Source organism: Lampris incognitus, chromosome 12, assembly GCF_029633865.1.
Source record: "Lampris incognitus isolate fLamInc1 chromosome 12, fLamInc1.hap2, whole genome shotgun sequence".
NCBI classification, from domain to species: domain Eukaryota; kingdom Metazoa; phylum Chordata; class Actinopteri; order Lampriformes; family Lampridae; genus Lampris; species Lampris incognitus.
In genome coordinates, this window is record NC_079222.1 from 56,870,806 (window position 1) to 56,890,663 (window position 19,858).

Below are 19,858 nucleotides of genomic sequence, written 5' to 3' on the forward strand. Positions count from 1 at the left end.
TGGTCATTACTTAATCTTTGCATACAGCAGTATTAGTCATTATTTAATCTTTGCATACAGCAGTATTGGTCATTATTCAATCTTTGCATACAGCAGTATTGGTCATTACTTAATCTTTGCATACAGCAGTATTAGTCATTATTTAATCTTTGCATACAGCAGTATTGGTCATTATTCAATCTTTGTATACAGCAGTATCAGTCATTATTTAAGCTTTGCATACAGCAGTATTGGTCATTATTTAATCTTTGCATACAGCAGTATTGGTCATTATTTATTCTTTGCATACAGCAGTATTAGTCATTATTTAATCTTTGCATACAGCAGTATTAGTCATTATTTAATCTTTGCATACAGCAGTATTAGTCATTACTTAATATTTGCATACAGCGGTATTGGTCAATATTCAATCTTTGCATACAGCAGTATTATTCATTACTTAATCTTTGCATACAGCTGTATTGGTCATTATTTAATATTTGCATACAGCAGTATGAGTCATTACTTAATCTTTGCATACAGCAGTATTGGTCATTATTTAATCTTTGCATACAGCAGTATCAGTCATTATTAAAACTTTGCATACAGAAGTATTAGTCATTACTTAATATTTGCATACAACAGTATTGGTCATTATTTAATCTTTGCATACAGCAGTATGAGTCATTACTTAATATTTGCATACAGCAGTATTGGTCATTATTTAATCTTTGCATACAGCAGTATTGGTCATTATTTAATCTTTGCATACAGCAGTATTGGTCATTATTTAATCTTTGCATACAGCAGTATTAGTCATTATTTAATCTTTGCATACAGCAGTATTAGTCATTACTTAATATTTGCATACAGCAGTATTAGTCATTATTTAATATTTGCATACAGCAGTATTGGTCATTATTCAATCTTTGCATACAGCAGTATTAGTCATTATTTAATATTTGCATACAGCAGTATTGGTCATTACTTAATCTTTGCATACAGCAGTATTAGTCATTATTTAATCTTTGCATACAGCAGTATTGGTCATTATTCAATCTTTGTATACAGCAGTATCAGTCATTATTTAAGCTTTGCATACAGCAGTATTGGTCATTATTTAATCTTTGCATACGGCAGTATTGGTCATTATTTATTCTTTGCATACAGCAGTATTAGTCATTATTTAATCTTTGCATACAGCAGTATTAGTCATTACTTAATATTTGCATACAGCGGTATTGGTCAATATTCAATCTTTGCATATAGCAGTATTATTCATTACTTAATCTTTGCATACAGCTGTATTGGTCATTATTTAATATTTGCATACAGCAGTATGAGTCATTACTTAATCTTTGCATACAGCAGTATTGGTCATTATTTAATCTTTGCATACAGCAGTATCAGTCATTATTAAAACTTTGCATACAGAAGTATTAGTCATTACTTAATATTTGCATACAACAGTATTGGTCATTATTTAATCTTTGCATACAGCAGTATGAGTCATTACTTAATATTTGCATACAGCAGTATTGGTCATTATTTAATCTTTGCATACAGCAGTATTGGTCATTATTTAATCTTTGCATACAGCAGTATTAGTCATTATTTAATCTTTGCATACAGCAGTATTAGTCATTACTTAATATTTGCATACAGCAGTATCAGTCATTATTTAATATTTGCATACAGCAGTATTGGTCATTATTCAATCTTTGCATACAGCAGTATTAGTCATTATTTAATATTTGCATACAGCAGTATTGGTCATTACTTAATCTTTGCATACAGCAGTATTAGTCATTATTTAATCTTTGCATACAGCAGTATTGGTCATTATTCAATCTTTGCATACAGCAGTATTGGTCATTACTTAATCTTTGCATACAGCAGTATTAGTCATTATTTAATCTTTGCATACAGCAGTATTGGTCATTATTCAATCTTTGTATACAGCAGTATCAGTCATTATTTAAGCTTTGCATACAGCAGTATTGGTCATTATTTAATCTTTGCATACAGCAGTATTGGTCATTATTTATTCTTTGCATACAGCAGTATTAGTCATTATTTAATCTTTGCATACAGCAGTATTAGTCATTATTTAATCTTTGCATACAGCAGTATTAGTCATTACTTAATATTTGCATACAGCGGTATTGGTCAATATTCAATCTTTGCATACAGCAGTATTATTCATTACTTAATCTTTGCATACAGCTGTATTGGTCATTATTTAATATTTGCATACAGCAGTATGAGTCATTACTTAATCTTTGCATACAGCAGTATTGGTCATTATTTAATCTTTGCATACAGCAGTATCAGTCATTATTAAAACTTTGCATACAGAAGTATTAGTCATTACTTAATATTTGCATACAACAGTATTGGTCATTATTTAATCTTTGCATACAGCAGTATGAGTCATTACTTAATATTTGCATACAGCAGTATTGGTCATTATTTAATCTTTGCATACAGCAGTATTGGTCATTATTTAATCTTTGCATACAGCAGTATTGGTCATTATTTAATCTTTGCATACAGCAGTATTAGTCATTATTTAATCTTTGCATACAGCAGTATTAGTCATTACTTAATATTTGCATACAGCAGTATTAGTCATTATTTAATATTTGCATACAGCAGTATTGGTCATTATTCAATCTTTGCATACAGCAGTATTAGTCATTATTTAATATTTGCATACAGCAGTATTGGTCATTACTTAATCTTTGCATACAGCAGTATTAGTCATTATTTAATCTTTGCATACAGCAGTATTGGTCATTATTCAATCTTTGCATACAGCAGTATTGGTCATTACTTAATCTTTGCATACAGCAGTATTAGTCATTATTTAATCTTTGCATACAGCAGTATTGGTCATTATTCAATCTTTGTATACAGCAGTATCAGTCATTATTTAAGCTTTGCATACAGCAGTATTGGTCATTATTTAATCTTTGCATACGGCAGTATTGGTCATTATTTAATCTTTGCATACAGCAGTATTGGTCATTATTTATTCTTTGCATACAGCAGTATTAGTCATTATTTAATCTTTGCATACAGCAGTATTAGTCATTACTTAATATTTGCATACAGCGGTATTGGTCAATATTCAATCTTTGCATATAGCAGTATTATTCATTACTTAATCTTTGCATACAGCTGTATTGGTCATTATTTAATATTTGCATACAGCAGTATGAGTCATTACTTAATCTTTGCATACAGCAGTATTGGTCATTATTTAATCTTTGCATACAGCAGTATCAGTCATTATTAAAACTTTGCATACAGAAGTATTAGTCATTACTTAATATTTGCATACAACAGTATTGGTCATTATTTAATCTTTGCATACAGCAGTATGAGTCATTACTTAATATTTGCATACAGCAGTATTGGTCATTATTTAATCTTTGCATACAGCAGTATTGGTCATTATTTAATCTTTGCATACAGCAGTATTAGTCATTATTTAATCTTTGCATACAGCAGTATTGGTCATTATTCAATCTTTGCATACAGCAGTATTGGTCATTACTTAATCTTTGCATACAGCAGTATTAGTCATTATTTAATCTTTGCATACAGCAGTATTGGTCATTATTCAATCTTTGTATACAGCAGTATCAGTCATTATTTAAGCTTTGCATACAGCAGTATTGGTCATTATTTAATCTTTGCATACGGCAGTATTGGTCATTATTTATTCTTTGCATACAGCAGTATTAGTCATTATTTAATCTTTGCATACAGCAGTATTAGTCATTACTTAATATTTGCATACAGCGGTATTGGTCAATATTCAATCTTTGCATATAGCAGTATTATTCATTACTTAATCTTTGCATACAGCTGTATTGGTCATTATTTAATATTTGCATACAGCAGTATGAGTCATTACTTAATCTTTGCATACAGCAGTATTGGTCATTATTTAATCTTTGCATACAGCAGTATCAGTCATTATTAAAACTTTGCATACAGAAGTATTAGTCATTACTTAATATTTGCATACAACAGTATTGGTCATTATTTAATCTTTGCATACAGCAGTATGAGTCATTACTTAATATTTGCATACAGCAGTATTGGTCATTATTTAATCTTTGCATACAGCAGTATTGGTCATTATTTAATCTTTGCATACAGCAGTATTGGTCATTATTTAATCTTTGCATACAGCAGTATTAGTCATTATTTAATCTTTGCATACAGCAGTATTAGTCATTACTTAATATTTGCATACAGCAGTATTAGTCATTATTTAATATTTGCATACAGCAGTATTGGTCATTATTCAATCTTTGCATACAGCAGTATTAGTCATTATTTAATATTTGCATACAGCAGTATTGGTCATTACTTAATCTTTGCATACAGCAGTATTAGTCATTATTTAATCTTTGCATACAGCAGTATTGGTCATTATTCAATCTTTGCATATAGCAGTGTTGGTCATTACTTAATCTTTGCATACAGCAGTATTAGTCATTATTTAATCTTTGCATACAGCAGTATTGGTCATTATTCAATCTTTGTATACAGCAGTATCAGTCATTATTTGAGCTTTGCATACAGCAGTATTGGTCATTATTTAATCTTTGCATACAGCAGTATTGGTCATTATTTAATCTTTGCATACAGCAGTATTAGTCATTATTTAATCTTTGCATACAGCAGTATTAGTCATTATTTAATCTTTGCATACAGCAGTATTAGTCATTATTTAATCTTTGCATACAGCAGTATTAGTCATTACTTAAAATTTGCATACAGCAGTATTGGTCATTATTCAATCATTGCATACAGCAGTATTATTCATTACTTAATCTTTGCATACAGCTGTATTGGTCATTATTTAATATTTGCATACAGCAGTATGGGTCATTACTTAATCTTTGCATACAGCAGTATTGGTCATTATTTAATCTTTGCATACAGCAGTATGAGTCATTATTCAATCTTTGCATACAGCAGTATTAGTCACTATTCAATCTTTGCATACAGCAGTATTAGTCATTATTTAATCTTTGCATACAGCAGTATTAGTTATTATTTAATCTTTGCATACAGCAGTATTATTGATTACTTAATATTTGCATACAGCAGTATTAGTTATTATTTAATCTTTGCATACAGCAGTATTAGTCACTATTTAATCTCTGCATACAGCAGTATTATTCATTACTTAATATTTGCATACAGCAGTATTATTCATTACTTAATATTTGCATACAGCAGTATTAGTTATTATTTAATCTTTGCATACAGCAGTATTATTCATTACTTAATATTTGCATACAGCAGTATTAGTTATTATTTAATCTTTGCATACAGCAGTATTAGTCATTATTTAATCTTTGCATACAGCAGTATTAGTCATTATTTAATCTTTGCATACAGCAGTATTAGTCATTACTTAATATTTGCATACAGCAGTATTGGTCATTATTCAATCTTTGCATACATCAGTATTGTTCATTATTTAATCTTTGCATACAGCAGTATTAGTCATTATTTAATATTTGCATACAGCAGTATGAGTCATTACTTAATCTTTGCATACAGCAGTATTGGTCATTATTTAATCTTTGCATACAGCAGTATGAGTCATTATTCAATCTTTGCATACAGCAGTATTAGTCACTATTCAATCTTTGCATACAGCAGTATTAGTCATTATTTAATCTTTGCATACGGCAGTATTAGTCATTACTTAATATTGCATACAGCAGTATAAGTCATTATTTAATCTTTGCATACGGCAGTATTAGTCATTATTTAATCTTTGCATACAGCAGTATGAGTCATTATTTACTTTCTGCATACAGCAGTATTAGTCATTATTTAGTATTTCTATACAGAAGTATTATTCATTATTTAATCTTTGCATACAGCAGTATTGGTCATTATTCAATCTTTGCATACAGCAGTATTAGTCATTATTTAATATTTGCATACAGCAGTATTGGTCATTACTTAATCTTTGCATACAGCAGTATTAGTCATTATTTAATCTTTGCATACAGCAGTATTGGTCATTATTCAATCTTTGCATACAGCAGTATTGGTCATTACTTAATCTTTGCATACAGCAGTATTAGTCATTATTTAATCTTTGCATACAGCAGTATTGGTCATTATTTAATCTTTGCATACAGCAGTATTAGTCATTATTTAATCTTTGCATACAGCAGTATTGGTCATTATTCAATCTTTGCATACAGCAGTATTGGTCATTACTTAATCTTTGCATACAGCAGTATTAGTCATTATTTAATCTTTGCATACAGCAGTATTGGTCATTATTCAATCTTTGTATACAGCAGTATCAGTCATTATTTAAGCTTTGCATACAGCAGTATTGGTCATTATTTAATCTTTGCATACGGCAGTATTGGTCATTATTTATTCTTTGCATACAGCAGTATTAGTCATTATTTAATCTTTGCATACAGCAGTATTAGTCATTATTTAATCTTTGCATACAGCAGTATTAGTCATTACTTAATATTTGCATACAGCGGTATTGGTCAATATTCAATCTTTGCATACAGCAGTATTATTCATTACTTAATCTTTGCATACAGCTGTATTGGTCATTATTTAATATTTGCATACAGCAGTATGAGTCATTACTTAATCTTTGTTTACAGCAGTATTGGTCATTATTTAATCTTTGCATACAGCAGTATCAGTCATTATTAAAACTTTGCCTACAGAAGTATTAGTCATTACTTAATATTTGCATACAACAGTATTGGTCATTATTTAATCTTTGCATACAGCAGTATGAGTCATTACTTAATATTTGCATACAGCAGTATTGGTCATTATTTAATCTTTGCATACAGCAGTATTGGTCATTATTTAATCTTTGCATACAGCAGTATTGGTCATTATTTAATCTTTGCATACAGCAGTATTAGTCATTATTTAATCTTTGCATACAGCAGTATTAGTCATTACTTAATATTTGCATACAGCAGTATTAGTCATTACTTAATATTTGCATACAGCAGTATTGGTCATTATTCAATCTTTGCATACAGCAGTATTAGTCATTATTTAATATTTGCATACAGCAGTATTGGTCATTACTTAATCTTTGCATACAGCAGTATTAGTCATTATTTAATCTTTGCATACAGCAGTATTGGTCATTATTCAATCTTTGCATACAGCAGTATTGGTCATTACTTAATCTTTGCATACAGCAGTATTAGTCATTATTTAATCTTTGCATACAGCAGTATTGGTCATTATTCAATCTTTGTATACAGCAGTATCAGTCATTATTTGAGCTTTGCATACAGCAGTATTGGTCATTATTTAATCTTTGCATACAGCAGTATTGGTCATTATTTAATCTTTGCATACAGCAGTATTAGTCATTATTTAGTCTTTGCATACAGCAGTATTAGTCATTATTTAATCTTTGCATACAGCAGTATTAGTCATTATTTAATCTTTGCATACAGCAGTATTAGTCATTACTCTATATTTGCATACAGCAGTATTGGTCATTATTCAATCTTTGCATACAGCAGTATTATTCATTACTTAATCTTTGCATACAGCTGTATTGGTCATTATCTAATATTTGCATACAGCAGTATGGGTCATTACTTAATCTTTGCATACAGCAGTATTGGTCATTATTTAATCTTTGCATACAGCAGTATGAGTCATTATTCAATCTTTGCATACAGCAGTATTAGTCACTATTCAATCTTTGCATACAGCAGTATTAGTCATTATTTAATCTTTGCATACAGCAGTATTAGTTATTATTTAATCTTTGCATACAGCAGTATTATTCATTACTTAATATTTGCATACAGCAGTATTAGTTATTATTTAATCTTTGCATACAGCAGTATTAGTCACTATTTAATCTCTGCATACAGCAGTATTATTCATTACTTAATATTTGCATACAGCAGTATTATTCATTACTTAATATTTGCATACAGCAGTATTAGTTATTATTTAATCTTTGCATACAGCAGTATTATTCATTACTTAATATTTGCATACAGCAGTATTAGTTATTATTTAATCTTTGCATACAGCAGTATTAGTCATTATTTAATCTTTGCATACAGCAGTATTAGTCATTATTTAATCTTTGCATACAGCAGTATTAGTCATTACTTAATATTTGCATACAGCAGTATTGGTCATTATTCAATCTTTGCATACAGCAGTATTATTCATTATTTAATCTTTGCATACAGCTGTATTGGTCATTATTTAATATTTGCATACAGCAGTATGAGTCATTACTTAATCTTTGCATACAGCAGTATTAGTCATTACTTAATATTTGCATACAGCAGTATTGGTCATTATTCAATCTTTGCATACAGCAGTATGAGTCATTATTCAATCTTTGCATACAGCAGTATTAGTCATTATTTAATCTTTGCATACGGCAGTATTAGTCATTACTTAATATTGCATACAGCAGTATAAGTCATTATTTAATCTTTGCATACGGCAGTATTAGTCATTATTTAATCTTTGCATACAGCAGTATGAGTCATTATTTACTTTCTGCATACAGCAGTATTAGTCATTATTTAGTATTTCTATACAGAAGTATTTGTCATTATTTAATCTTTGCATACAGCAGTATTAGTCATTACTTAATCTTTGCATACAGCAGTATAAGTCATTATTTAATCTTTGCATACAGCAGTATTGGTCATTATTTAATCTTTGCATACAGCAGTATTAGTTATTTAATCTTTGCATACAGCAGTATTAGTCATTACTTAATATTTGCATACAGCAGTATTGGTCATTATTCAATCTTTGCATACAGCTGTATTGGTCATTATTTAATCTTTGCATACAGCTGTCTTGGTCATTATTTAATCTTTGCATACAGCAGTATTAGTCATTACTTAATATTTGCATACAGCAGTATTGGTCATTATTCAATCTTTGCACACAGCAGTATTATTCATTACTTAATCTTTGCATACAGCTGTATTAGTCATTATTTAATCTTTGCATACAGCAGTATGAGTCATTACTTAATCTTTGCATACAGCAGTATTGGTCATTATTTAATCTTTGCATACAGCAGTGTTAGTCACTATTCAATCTTTGCATACAGCAGTATTGGTCATTATTTAATCTTTGCATACAGCAGTATTAGTCATTATTTAATCTTTGCATACAGCAGTATTAGTCATTACTTAATATTTGCATACAGCAGTATTATTCATTACTTAATATTTGCATACAGCAGTATTATTCATTACTTAATATTTGCATACAGCAGTATTAGTTATTATTTAATCTTTGCATACAGCAGTATTATTCATTACTTAATATTTGCATACAGCAGTATTAGTTATTATTTAATCTTTGCATACAGCAGTATTGGTCATTACTTAATCTTCGCATACAGCAGTATTAGTCATTATTTAATCTCTGCATATAGCCGTATTGGTCATTGTTTAATCTTTGCATACAGCAGTATTAGTCATTGTTTAATCTTTGCATACAGCAGTATTGGTCATTATTTAATCTCTGCATACAGCAGTATTAGTCATTATTTAATCTTTGCATACAGCAGTATTAGTTATTATTTAATCTTTGCATACAGCAGTATTAGTTATTATTTAATCTTTGCATACAGCAGTATTATTCATTACTTAATATTTGCATACAGCAGTATTAGTTATTATTTAATCTTTGCATACAGCAGTATTAGTCATTATTTAATCTCTGCATATAGCCGTATTGGTCATTGTTTAATCTTTGCATACAGCAGTATTAGTCATTGTTTAATCTTTGCATACAGCAGTATTGGTCATTATTTAATCTTTGCATACAGCAGTATTAGTCATTATTTAATGTTCGGCCCCATCAGCAGGATGCAGCGCATCAGAGAGAACATCCACATACGCACCATGAAGGCAAAACGGAAAGTGGAAGAGATCTCTAAAGAAGATGTCCATGCATTTCTGAAGAAGAATGCCTTTGTGCTGTTCACTGTAGGGGCAGTTATTGTTGGTGTGTATTCCTGCATTCAAAAGCATATGTATGCAAAACACACACATCTACACTTACACACACAAGAAGACATCCACACAAGCACAAAATTCATAGACCAACCTTTATATCTTAAACACAGATAAAAACAGCAACAACCAATTTCTGCTTAAACATATTGTTTGTTGTGAAACATTCTTTTTGTGTGTGATGTCTTGACAATACCCTTGGCAGGCATTGTGCTAGGATTTTCCCTACGCCCTTATAAGATGACCTACCGAGAGGCGAAATACTTCTCCTTCCCTGGAGAGCTTTTAATGAGGATGCTTCAGATGCTTGTGCTTCCCCTACTGGTCTCCAGTCTCATAACAGGTACCAAACACCTTTCATTACCTACAGCATGATTTGAACTCACCCTAAGAAACAGTTGCATACTGTACAGAAATTCAAAACCAAAATGCCTCTAAGAATGGGACATTTTTGCACCTTACAGCCTGCTTCGGTAAACATAGATAAAAAACTGACATTCCTCCAAGGCCATATTTAATCGTTATTCCATTACATAACTATTAATATTCTGAAAGACATCTTTCCAGAAAAGAGGTGCACTGTGTCATCCCCGAAAAAGCACTTCAGTGTGATACATAGTATACCTGCAGGATATACAGTGTGATACATAGTATACCTGCAAGGATATACAGTGTGATACATAGTATACCTGCAGGATATACAGTGTGATACATAGTATATCCTGCAGGATATACAGTGTGATACATAGTATACCTGCAAGGATATACAGTGTGATACATAGTATACCTGCAAGGATATACAGTGTGATACATGCCTGCCTGCAGGATATACATTGTGATACATAGTATACCTGAAGGATATAGTGTGATACATAGTATATCTGCAGAATATACAGTGTGACACATACCTGCCTGCACTATATACAATGTGATACATAGTATACCTGCAGGATATACACTGTGATACATAGTATACCTGCAGGATATACACTGTGATACATAGTATACCTGCAGGATATACAGTGTGATACATAGTATACCTGCAGGATATACACTGTGATGCATAGTATATCCTGCAGGATATACAGTGTGATACATAGTATATCCTGCAGGATATACAGTGTGATACATAGTATATCCTGCAGGATATACAGTGTGATACATAGTATATCCTGCAGGATATACAGTGTGATACATAGTATATCCTGCAGGATATGCAATGTGATACATAGTATACCTGCAGGATATAAAATGTGATACATAGTATACCTGCAGGATATACACTGTGATACATAGTATACCTGCAGGAGATCTCCTCAAGGACAAATGTCATGTTTACCCATATGACTTGAAAAACATACATGGATATAGTATCAGCACTCAATGAATTTATACTCAGTGTTGAGAATTTTAAATATCTAACCATTTTCCATTTTTCAATCACCTGCTCAAGTTTCTCACTGGATTGGTTGCCCGTTTGATCATGCATCTTTTTCACACCCTTGTCCACGAAACATGTATTCTTGAGAAACTCATTACTAGTGTTCAACTCTCTACACAGGCATACTCTCCTCTAAAGACCACAAGAGGTACACATGACTCATAAGCATCACAGAGTTGGAGACACACTGAAGAAGAGAAAGTAGGCAGAGATCCGCGGAGGGTTTTTTTCCCCCCCTCATGGATCTGCAACAAAGTGCTTTTAAAGAACATACACATCCAACACTACTGAATGGTTAAAATGTAACAACCGTTAACACACGTTAATCTTATATCCCTTCATGACTGGCGTTTCTGCCCCTGTGGTGGCTCTGTATTCCTTTTGAATTGTTCAGCCTTTATTTGTCCAAGCAAAGCTGACTTAGCACACTTGCTTTTTGCAAGTGACTCCCTGCTTCACATTCACACCTTAGAACATGAAGCTCCTTTAAGACCAGCTCTAGACTAACACGGGCTGGAGGGACATTTTATCATCAATGTATCCAGTAACACTTTTAACATTAATTTCTTTGCTTCTTCAAGATACTTAAAAAAAAAAGAAATAGCTGAAAGAAAATTCTAAGGATGTGTGAAGCCAGTGACCATTTTGTAGTGCTGGCTGTGACCACCTTCTTATTTTGGCTTCTTATTTTGCCTGTTGAGCAACTCCACTTTGGCAGGTAATTGATAAGTGCCAAGCATAAAGGCTTTTTTATTTGAACACTCTTTATTTATTGTTTAAGCAATCTTTTATATCATCAATACTTCAGTCTATACAATCTAAACAGTAGGGTTACAGCTTATGATATAATTACATGTACAGAGAGGCATTACAAGGTATAGAAATTATATTCACATTTAACAGTTTCTTCATTGTCAATCAAGCGTGGCATCACGACTGATAGAGAAGTCAACATGTTAACACACATTATATGGAGCTGTATCTATTTCAGGAGAGGTAAGGCTGGTGGTCATACTCATGTACATCACATATTTTCACACAGTCCTGGGAGTTTGGATATGACAGGGGCCCATTTCACATAAAATATATCTGTTTTTAGTTGTGATTTTGCAGTTATGGTTTCCATAATATATAATTCTTTTACTTTCACCCTCCAATCTTGTATTTTTGGGGGGTTTGTATTTTTCCAGTTAATAGTTATTCATTTTTTTTGCAATTAGCAGTAGTACCCCAAGAAGATATTTTTGGGTACAAGTTCATCTGGAACCACACCTAAAATATAACATGCTGGGGTTTAGTGATAAATCAAATCCCATAATATTTAGAATTTCCATCTGGACATCTTTCCAATATCTAGATAGTTTAGGGCGCCCCCCCCCCCGCCAGAAAAATGTGTGTGTGGTCTACAATAAATCCACACTCCCTCAAGCACAAGTTTGATGCCCCACTATATCGTGCTATAACAAGGGGAGTTTTGAAAAACCCAATTTTGACTTTGCAGTCGAACTCTTTCCATATTGGACCATTTGTTAGTTTGTGTCTGCCCATCTCTACTCTAATTTTCCCCCAAGTTTCACCTTCAATTATAATATTAATTTCTAGCTCCCATTCTTTCTTTTATATCCAGAGTGTTGCCCATTGATGTGTCTTGAAGTATCTTATTTAAATTTGATATTAAATCATGTTTTATTGTTCCCTGTACTGTTGATATGGAAAAATGTTCCAAGATTAGGTGGTACTTTACATATCTGTTGCCATTCAGAGTGTGTTTGTAAATAGTGTCTTATTTGTAGGACTCTGTCAGTCACTTCTAGGGAGATTACATTCTTGTTCGAGTTAGTCAAATGAAAAATTTATATTTTTAGCTATTTTAAGGGCCCTAGAAATAGTTGTTTTTTTTAATTGTTTTCTTGCATTTGACCAGACCTTCAAGGTAAATTTGATCCATTCATTCTGTATTTTAATTTGTTTGCATTGTGCGTGGATCAAGAAGGGCCGCATGGCCAACGGAACATGCGAGCGTGAATTTTGTTCTATATCCACCCAACGCGTGCGTGTCCTTATCTTCTGTAATCCATGTTACCAGTGTTGTTAATTGTGCTGTCCAGTAGTAGTGTTTGAGGTGGTGTAAATTAAGACCCCTTTTATGTTTGGTATTCAACAGTGTTTTTAATCTAATTCTAGGTTTCTTATTTTGCCACATGAATTTAGAGAAAAGCTTGTCCAAGTGTGGAGTTTAGCTATAGATACTTCTGTTGGTAGAGACTGAAATAAAAAAGGAAGTCTAGGCAACGTATTCATTCTAATAGCTTCCACTCTTCCAATCAGGGATCGGGGAAGAATCTCCCATCTTTTGAGGTCTGCTTTTACCTCCCTTATTAACTTGTCATAATTTGCATTGTATAATTTTGCGGTACATGGGCTGATATTAATTCCAAGGTATCTCAAACCCTTTTTGGACCAGTGGAATTTAACCCATTCATCTAGTTGTGTAGGCCAGTCAACCGAAAGCATTGTCACTTCAGATTTTGAGTCATTTGTTTTATAGCCTGATACTTCCCCATAATCCCTTAGGATTTTAAGAAAAGCTGGTAGTGCCGACATAGGTTCACCTATATACATCATGATGTCATCAGCAAAAAGTGAAATTTTGTGTTCTATGCCTCCTTCATCTTTGACATTACCTTCTTGTCTTTTAATTTCTGCTAATGGTTCAATGGAAACTGCAAAGAGCAAAGGGCTCAAACAATTTCCTTGCCTAACCTCTCTTTTAATATTAAAAAAGATAGAACAGCATCTATTTACTCTCACTCTTGACTTTGGTTGTAAAAATAAAACTTTCACCCAGTCTATCAAGGTGGGGTGAAACCCAATATTGATCAGTACCTGGTGGAGATAGCTCCAATCAACCATATCAAAAGCTTTTTGTGCATCCAAGCTAATCAGCACACGTTACCCTTCTTTGCACATGGTATCAGGTTTAGAACATGGTTAATGTTACTTGCCCCCATCTACCTGGTATGAACCCAGTTTGATCTGCTGTAATTAGCTTTCCTATATATTTTTGTATTTTCTTAGCCAATATAGTACTAAGGATTTTTTGGTCATTGCATAAGAGGCTTATAGGTCTGTATCCTTCACAATGGGTGGGATCCTTTCCCTCTTTGTGGATGACTGAAATTATGGCTTCGACCAAGGATCTTGGTGGCTTTCCTTCCAACAGTGCATAGTCTTGGCCGAAAAACACTCTGTCCCCTTGGTACATGATTTTTGTCCGTTTCCAGATCTGCTGTAGAATTAATTCCTTAGGGTTAGGGTCTATGAATTTCACGATCATCGATCGCAGAGGTGCTTGGGCCGATATTGGTTCATCAGCCAGAGACCTGTGCGCGCTCTCCAAACGGATGTCTGTATCCTGCGGTAGTTGTAGTGACTTAAGACTGCGGTGGTGTGGGAAAACTGCGGTGCGAACTCACGTTTGCGGTGGCCTCCCCCAGTTCCGACTATGCAGTGTCTTTATCCATGTCTCCATCCCCGTCTGAGTTTGTGTCATCATGTGAAGGATTATCTCTGTGATCGTCGATTTTGTTTGGTGGCTGGGAGAGCTGGAGTTGGATCAGCTGGGAGAGCTGGAGTTGGATCAGCTGGGAGAGCTAGAGCTGGATCAGCTGGGAGAGCTGGAGTTGGATCAGCTGGGAGAGCTGGAGTTGGATCAGCTGGGAGAGCTGGAGTTGGATCAGCTGGGAGAGCTCGGTCTGCTGCGTCCTGTGGGCCGAGCACCACAGCCCTCTGCCTGGAGCTGTGCCCCAAGAGGCAACACTGATGGCGTTCCGCCAGGACACGGATACAGGGCGGGCTAAGCTAGCTGCTAGCCCAGGTACACCGGCGGCTCCCATAATGCCGAGGACAGTGTGGCAGCGGCTTCGCCCGGTCTCACACTCGCATTGCTTTTGTCTACGTCGTGTGGCAGGCGTCGTGGGGAGGTGTCTGGCTGGAACTGGAAGAAGTGGCGCTGGATCAGCTGGGGGAGCCTCGTCTGCTGCGACAGGTGGGCCCAGGAATCGCGGCCCCCACCTGGAGCTGTACCTGAGGAGGATGCCCCGAGGGCGCCAGTGGTTCCGACGGTCATCCTGGCTGGCGTTCGTTCTCTGAACAGTGACATTTTTGGACTGTGTTGCAAATTTAATGAATGGACTGTGTTGTTGACTGTGTTTTTTTTTTTTTTTTTCTTGCTTTGCCCTCTCCGTTTTTTTGTATGTTTTTGGTGATGTCGTTTTCTCTTGGGTCTTTTGTTTTTTGTCTTTGTGTTGCACTGCTGCGGGCTGGGAGAAACAACATTTCGTCTCTTTCGTGTATGAAAGTACATGACTGCGATGCCAATACATTGTTTCGGATTTCTGATTCTGATTCCGACTTATGCATCAGCTCTGTGGCGTAGCCCAGCACACGCCACTGTGCTCTTCCCCCTCCGTCACACTAGAAATGAGTCCAGCTCGCTCAGTCGTCTGGGCCACAGCATTTCGCTGCTACAGTAGCTTCCCTCTGGAGGAGGTGCATGGCCTATAGCTTTGACATGGCAGCGCCCTTTGATTCTCTCCTCCTCCGTCTCCTTTATTCTTCCTTCCAGTATTGCGGTTCGAGTCGTGACATCCTTAATCATTTCTGCAAGTCTCTTCAGTCTTTGTTTAGGGTCTCTCGCTGACTCTTTGTGTTCTTCCCCAAGTTTGCCAATATCCGCGAGGACGATGTCCTCCCTCGGACTCCATGTCTCCCTGGGAACTTTCTTGAGTTGACTCAATCGTGTGTTTGTCTTGGACACTGGTATGCTTCTTTCATACCAGTTTTACCTGGATTTTTAATTTGGCTGGTATTTCGATTATTCTCTTGATATTGTTGTTTTCTGGCTAGTTTTTAAGGGATTTTCCGAGTGTGCAATGTAAGTATGCTGTTGCTTCCACCACCGCGTCACTGGAAGACTGCTTGAAGCAAGGGTGGGCAGTCTTATCCAGAAAGGGCCAGGGTGGACGAAGGTTTTTGTTCCAGTCAAGCAGTTACACACCTGATCCCACTAATCAACCAGTAGAGGCTTTGCTGAGGAACTTGATTAGGAGACACAGGTGTGTAACTGCTTGGTTGCAGCAAAAACCTTGACCCACACTGGCCCTTTGCCCACCCCTGGCTTAAAGGCATTTTGAGCAGTTGTTGAGGGATTTCCGTCCCTCAACAACTCTCTCATTTTCCCCATCCATATTTTTCAGGCTGTTGGATTAGACTTTGTAACTTTCTGGTCATAAACCCACTGCTCTAAACTTAAGGAAACCACCTGTCCAAATTATGTCACTGGATAACAAAGCAAGTAAAGAAATGCATTTTTCACCCCCCCACCCCCCCACCCCGCATTGTAAGACTTAATTGCACCCAACCCATTCGCTTCTTCCTGCACCTTGTCAAGCTGCAGTAGCTAGGCAGTAGCTAGCATGAGCAGGGATCAGTTGCACCATCCACCCATCCATTATCCAAACCGCTTATGCTGCTCTCAGGGTTGCGGGGATGCTGGCGCCTATCCCAGCAGTCATTGGGTGGCAGGTAGGGAGACACCCTGGACAGACCGCCAGGCCGTCACAGACCCCCCCCCCCCACACACACACACACATTCTCACCAAGGGACAATTTAGTAAGGCCGATTCACCTGACCTGCATGTCCCTCTTTTCCACGTCTTTTTCATGTCCCTTTTTTCGGTTGCACCAGTTGTGTGTAAGTTCTTGGTAAGTGTAGTTGTCTTGCAAGTATTTACTAAGTCAGCAGTCACACCACACTAAATAAAAATGGACGACTGCACCACTCCTAATAGTTATTATTAGCAACTTATTTGTTGCTAAATTCTTACACATACAGTCTAGGCAGTGTAGTTGTTGGAATAGCTCATGGAGAGCCATAAGGTTTTATGAAAACAACAGCAGTGACACAAATAGACCTAGCTTACCTTCAAAACAACAAACAAAAACGGTCAGCTGAGGCTGTTGGAGCTCTTAGGAGGAAAATGTTCGCTGTCAGTGCTACTACCACTATGCAATTTACACAATGGGCTGCTTCCCCTTGACTTATTTGAGGAAGCAGGTGTGCAGTTCCATATGTACATGTGTAAACAGTTTTAATTAGCTAGCTGGTGTGACGTTTGCCAAGTAAGAGATTTACACATTGCCAGGGCTTCACTAGCTACAGCATTCCTTCAATAACAACATTTAGCTAGCCAGCTTACACAATGACAGGAACTGGACGAAAAGACTATCCAAGACTTTGAAGTTTGCGCTCTTAGTCTAACAAATAGAGACAAATGTCTTCCCAACTGAAAGTAGGTTGTTGTAATGACCCCAACAATCATGAGTCAAGCAATTGAATGAGGGTCTTCTTTTCTGTTGTGGGTTCATCAGGAAGGGCGGTGCAGTACGACCAATATGTTTGCATTTTCTAGGAAACATTTGATCCATACAATAGAAGAAAGATACCAGTTGCATTCATGTGACAGAACAAACAATGAACAAACACATTAACGCACAAACAATGCGTGAACGTGTGCGTGCATGTGTGTCTGTCAGTCGGCCTGTGTGGTTTCAAGATGCGTATGGTGCGATGCTCATGTGATGGTACACCATCATCAGTACGTGGAGAGTGCAACATCAAACAAGTTCCCCTAACTCGTCTGGAGCCTCCATCAAGAGCAGTCTACGGAAATGGCAAGAAGCTTTTAACAAAAGCGGTCACATTTGATGTGGCCTCGTTAAAATCAACATCTAAACAATCCGGTGTTATTTTTCGGTATCAGGCCAAGGTTGCTCCGCATGCGGAACAACCACGGAGTGGTTTGTTTCCACTCGGTGGGTATATTTTACACTGGCTGGGGAATACGCGGAATAAAGCATCATTTCAGCCTGTAGTCTGTTTTCTCTATGCATGGCTTTCACAAAATACATAGGGGAAATGCACTTCAAAAGCAAATATGCGGTAACACTTTAGCATGGGGAACATAAAAACACTCAATTACTAGTGAATTAGTAATGATCAAGATGTCACTGTGGTATGGGGAACATATTCTAAGTAACAAAAACTTAATTTACAGTAATTTAACACTATGAACACTTGTAGTTTTGTGTGTTGTTATGTAAGAACAGACCATATTCATTAAGTGTTAGTAAGGGAGAATAACTCTTCTTGTGGTACTACCACCTTATAAAGGCCATACTAAGCAAAGCATATTGAGATGGTACTACTAATAAGCAATAATTCTGAGGTTACAGAGGGACAACTCATAGTTAATGGCTTACTGGTTGTATAATAAGGCCATGCAGAATAAGGCATTAATGAGTACGTAATAATGACCAATTAAGAGCCAATATGTTGCTAATTTGCATGCTAATAAGCACCTAATTAATGGTGACTACGTTCCCCATACTAAAGTGTTACCAAATATGCATCTTATCTTAGAAACATATGGGCTTCAGTCACATTGCTCGTGATTTCTGGCAGGTGTTGGCTGTGTGATAGGATACACACAAACACACACATATATATATATTTTTCCCCATTGGCACTCATATATATATATATATATATATATATATATATATATATATATATATATATATATATATATATATATATGTGTGTGTGTGTGTGTGTGTGTGTGTGTGTGTGTGTGTGTGTGTGTGTGTGTGTGTGTGAAGTAATTTTTTGTTTAATTGAAGAAAATTCTGAGACATCCAATCATTGATTTGTTCAATGCACTTACTTAGTACGTTTATGAGATTATATGCCATTGGTGACATGGTTATGTAAATCTGTGTGTTGTCTGCATAATTATGGTAACATATTTTTGTTGTTTTCCATAATCTGAACGAGTGGGAGCATAGAGAGGATAAACATAAGCGGCTCTAGAATGGAGCCTTGGGTAATGCCACAGGTCATTTTTGTCTGCTCAGATTTCTAATTACCTATAGACTGTTACGACTCTCGAATGAAGACCAGAGACCAGTGTAGCGAAACCCGAAGGCAGACGGACACAGAGTACAGAGAAACCAGAAGGCAATTTTAATGCAGGAAAACAAAAAAATAAACAAACTGCAACAAAATAATAACAGGGGAATCTAAGGTGGGGGTGTTGTAACAATGTGCGTGTGCCTGGCTACCAAAGTCCAAAACCGTTGAGCGAGGGGTTGTCCGAGGCAGTCCAAGTCCATGATCCAGGAAGTCAATTCCGAAGGGAGGGGTCCAGGGAGAGTGGCGCAGAGGGAGATCACTGGAGGGGGTCCGGGGAAACGTGATGGTCGCTGGGGATGAGGAGCGAGGGAGACACGGGGAGCCGTGGAAGTCGCGGAG

General features: G+C 35.6%; 1 protein-coding gene across 1 annotated transcript in view; it reads left to right on the forward strand.

Annotated features, from left to right (window-relative positions):
- Positions 1-19,858, forward strand: part of LOC130121506 (excitatory amino acid transporter 1-like) — a 43,884-nt gene that overhangs the window by 10,796 nt on the left and 13,230 nt on the right. The window contains exons 2-3 of the mRNA XM_056290323.1: positions 9,893-10,035; positions 10,249-10,386. Of these exons, the coding sequence (XP_056146298.1) occupies positions 9,897-10,035; positions 10,249-10,386 (277 nt within the window). The 5' untranslated portion in view covers positions 9,893-9,896. The remainder of the gene's footprint in view (positions 1-9,892; positions 10,036-10,248; positions 10,387-19,858) is intronic.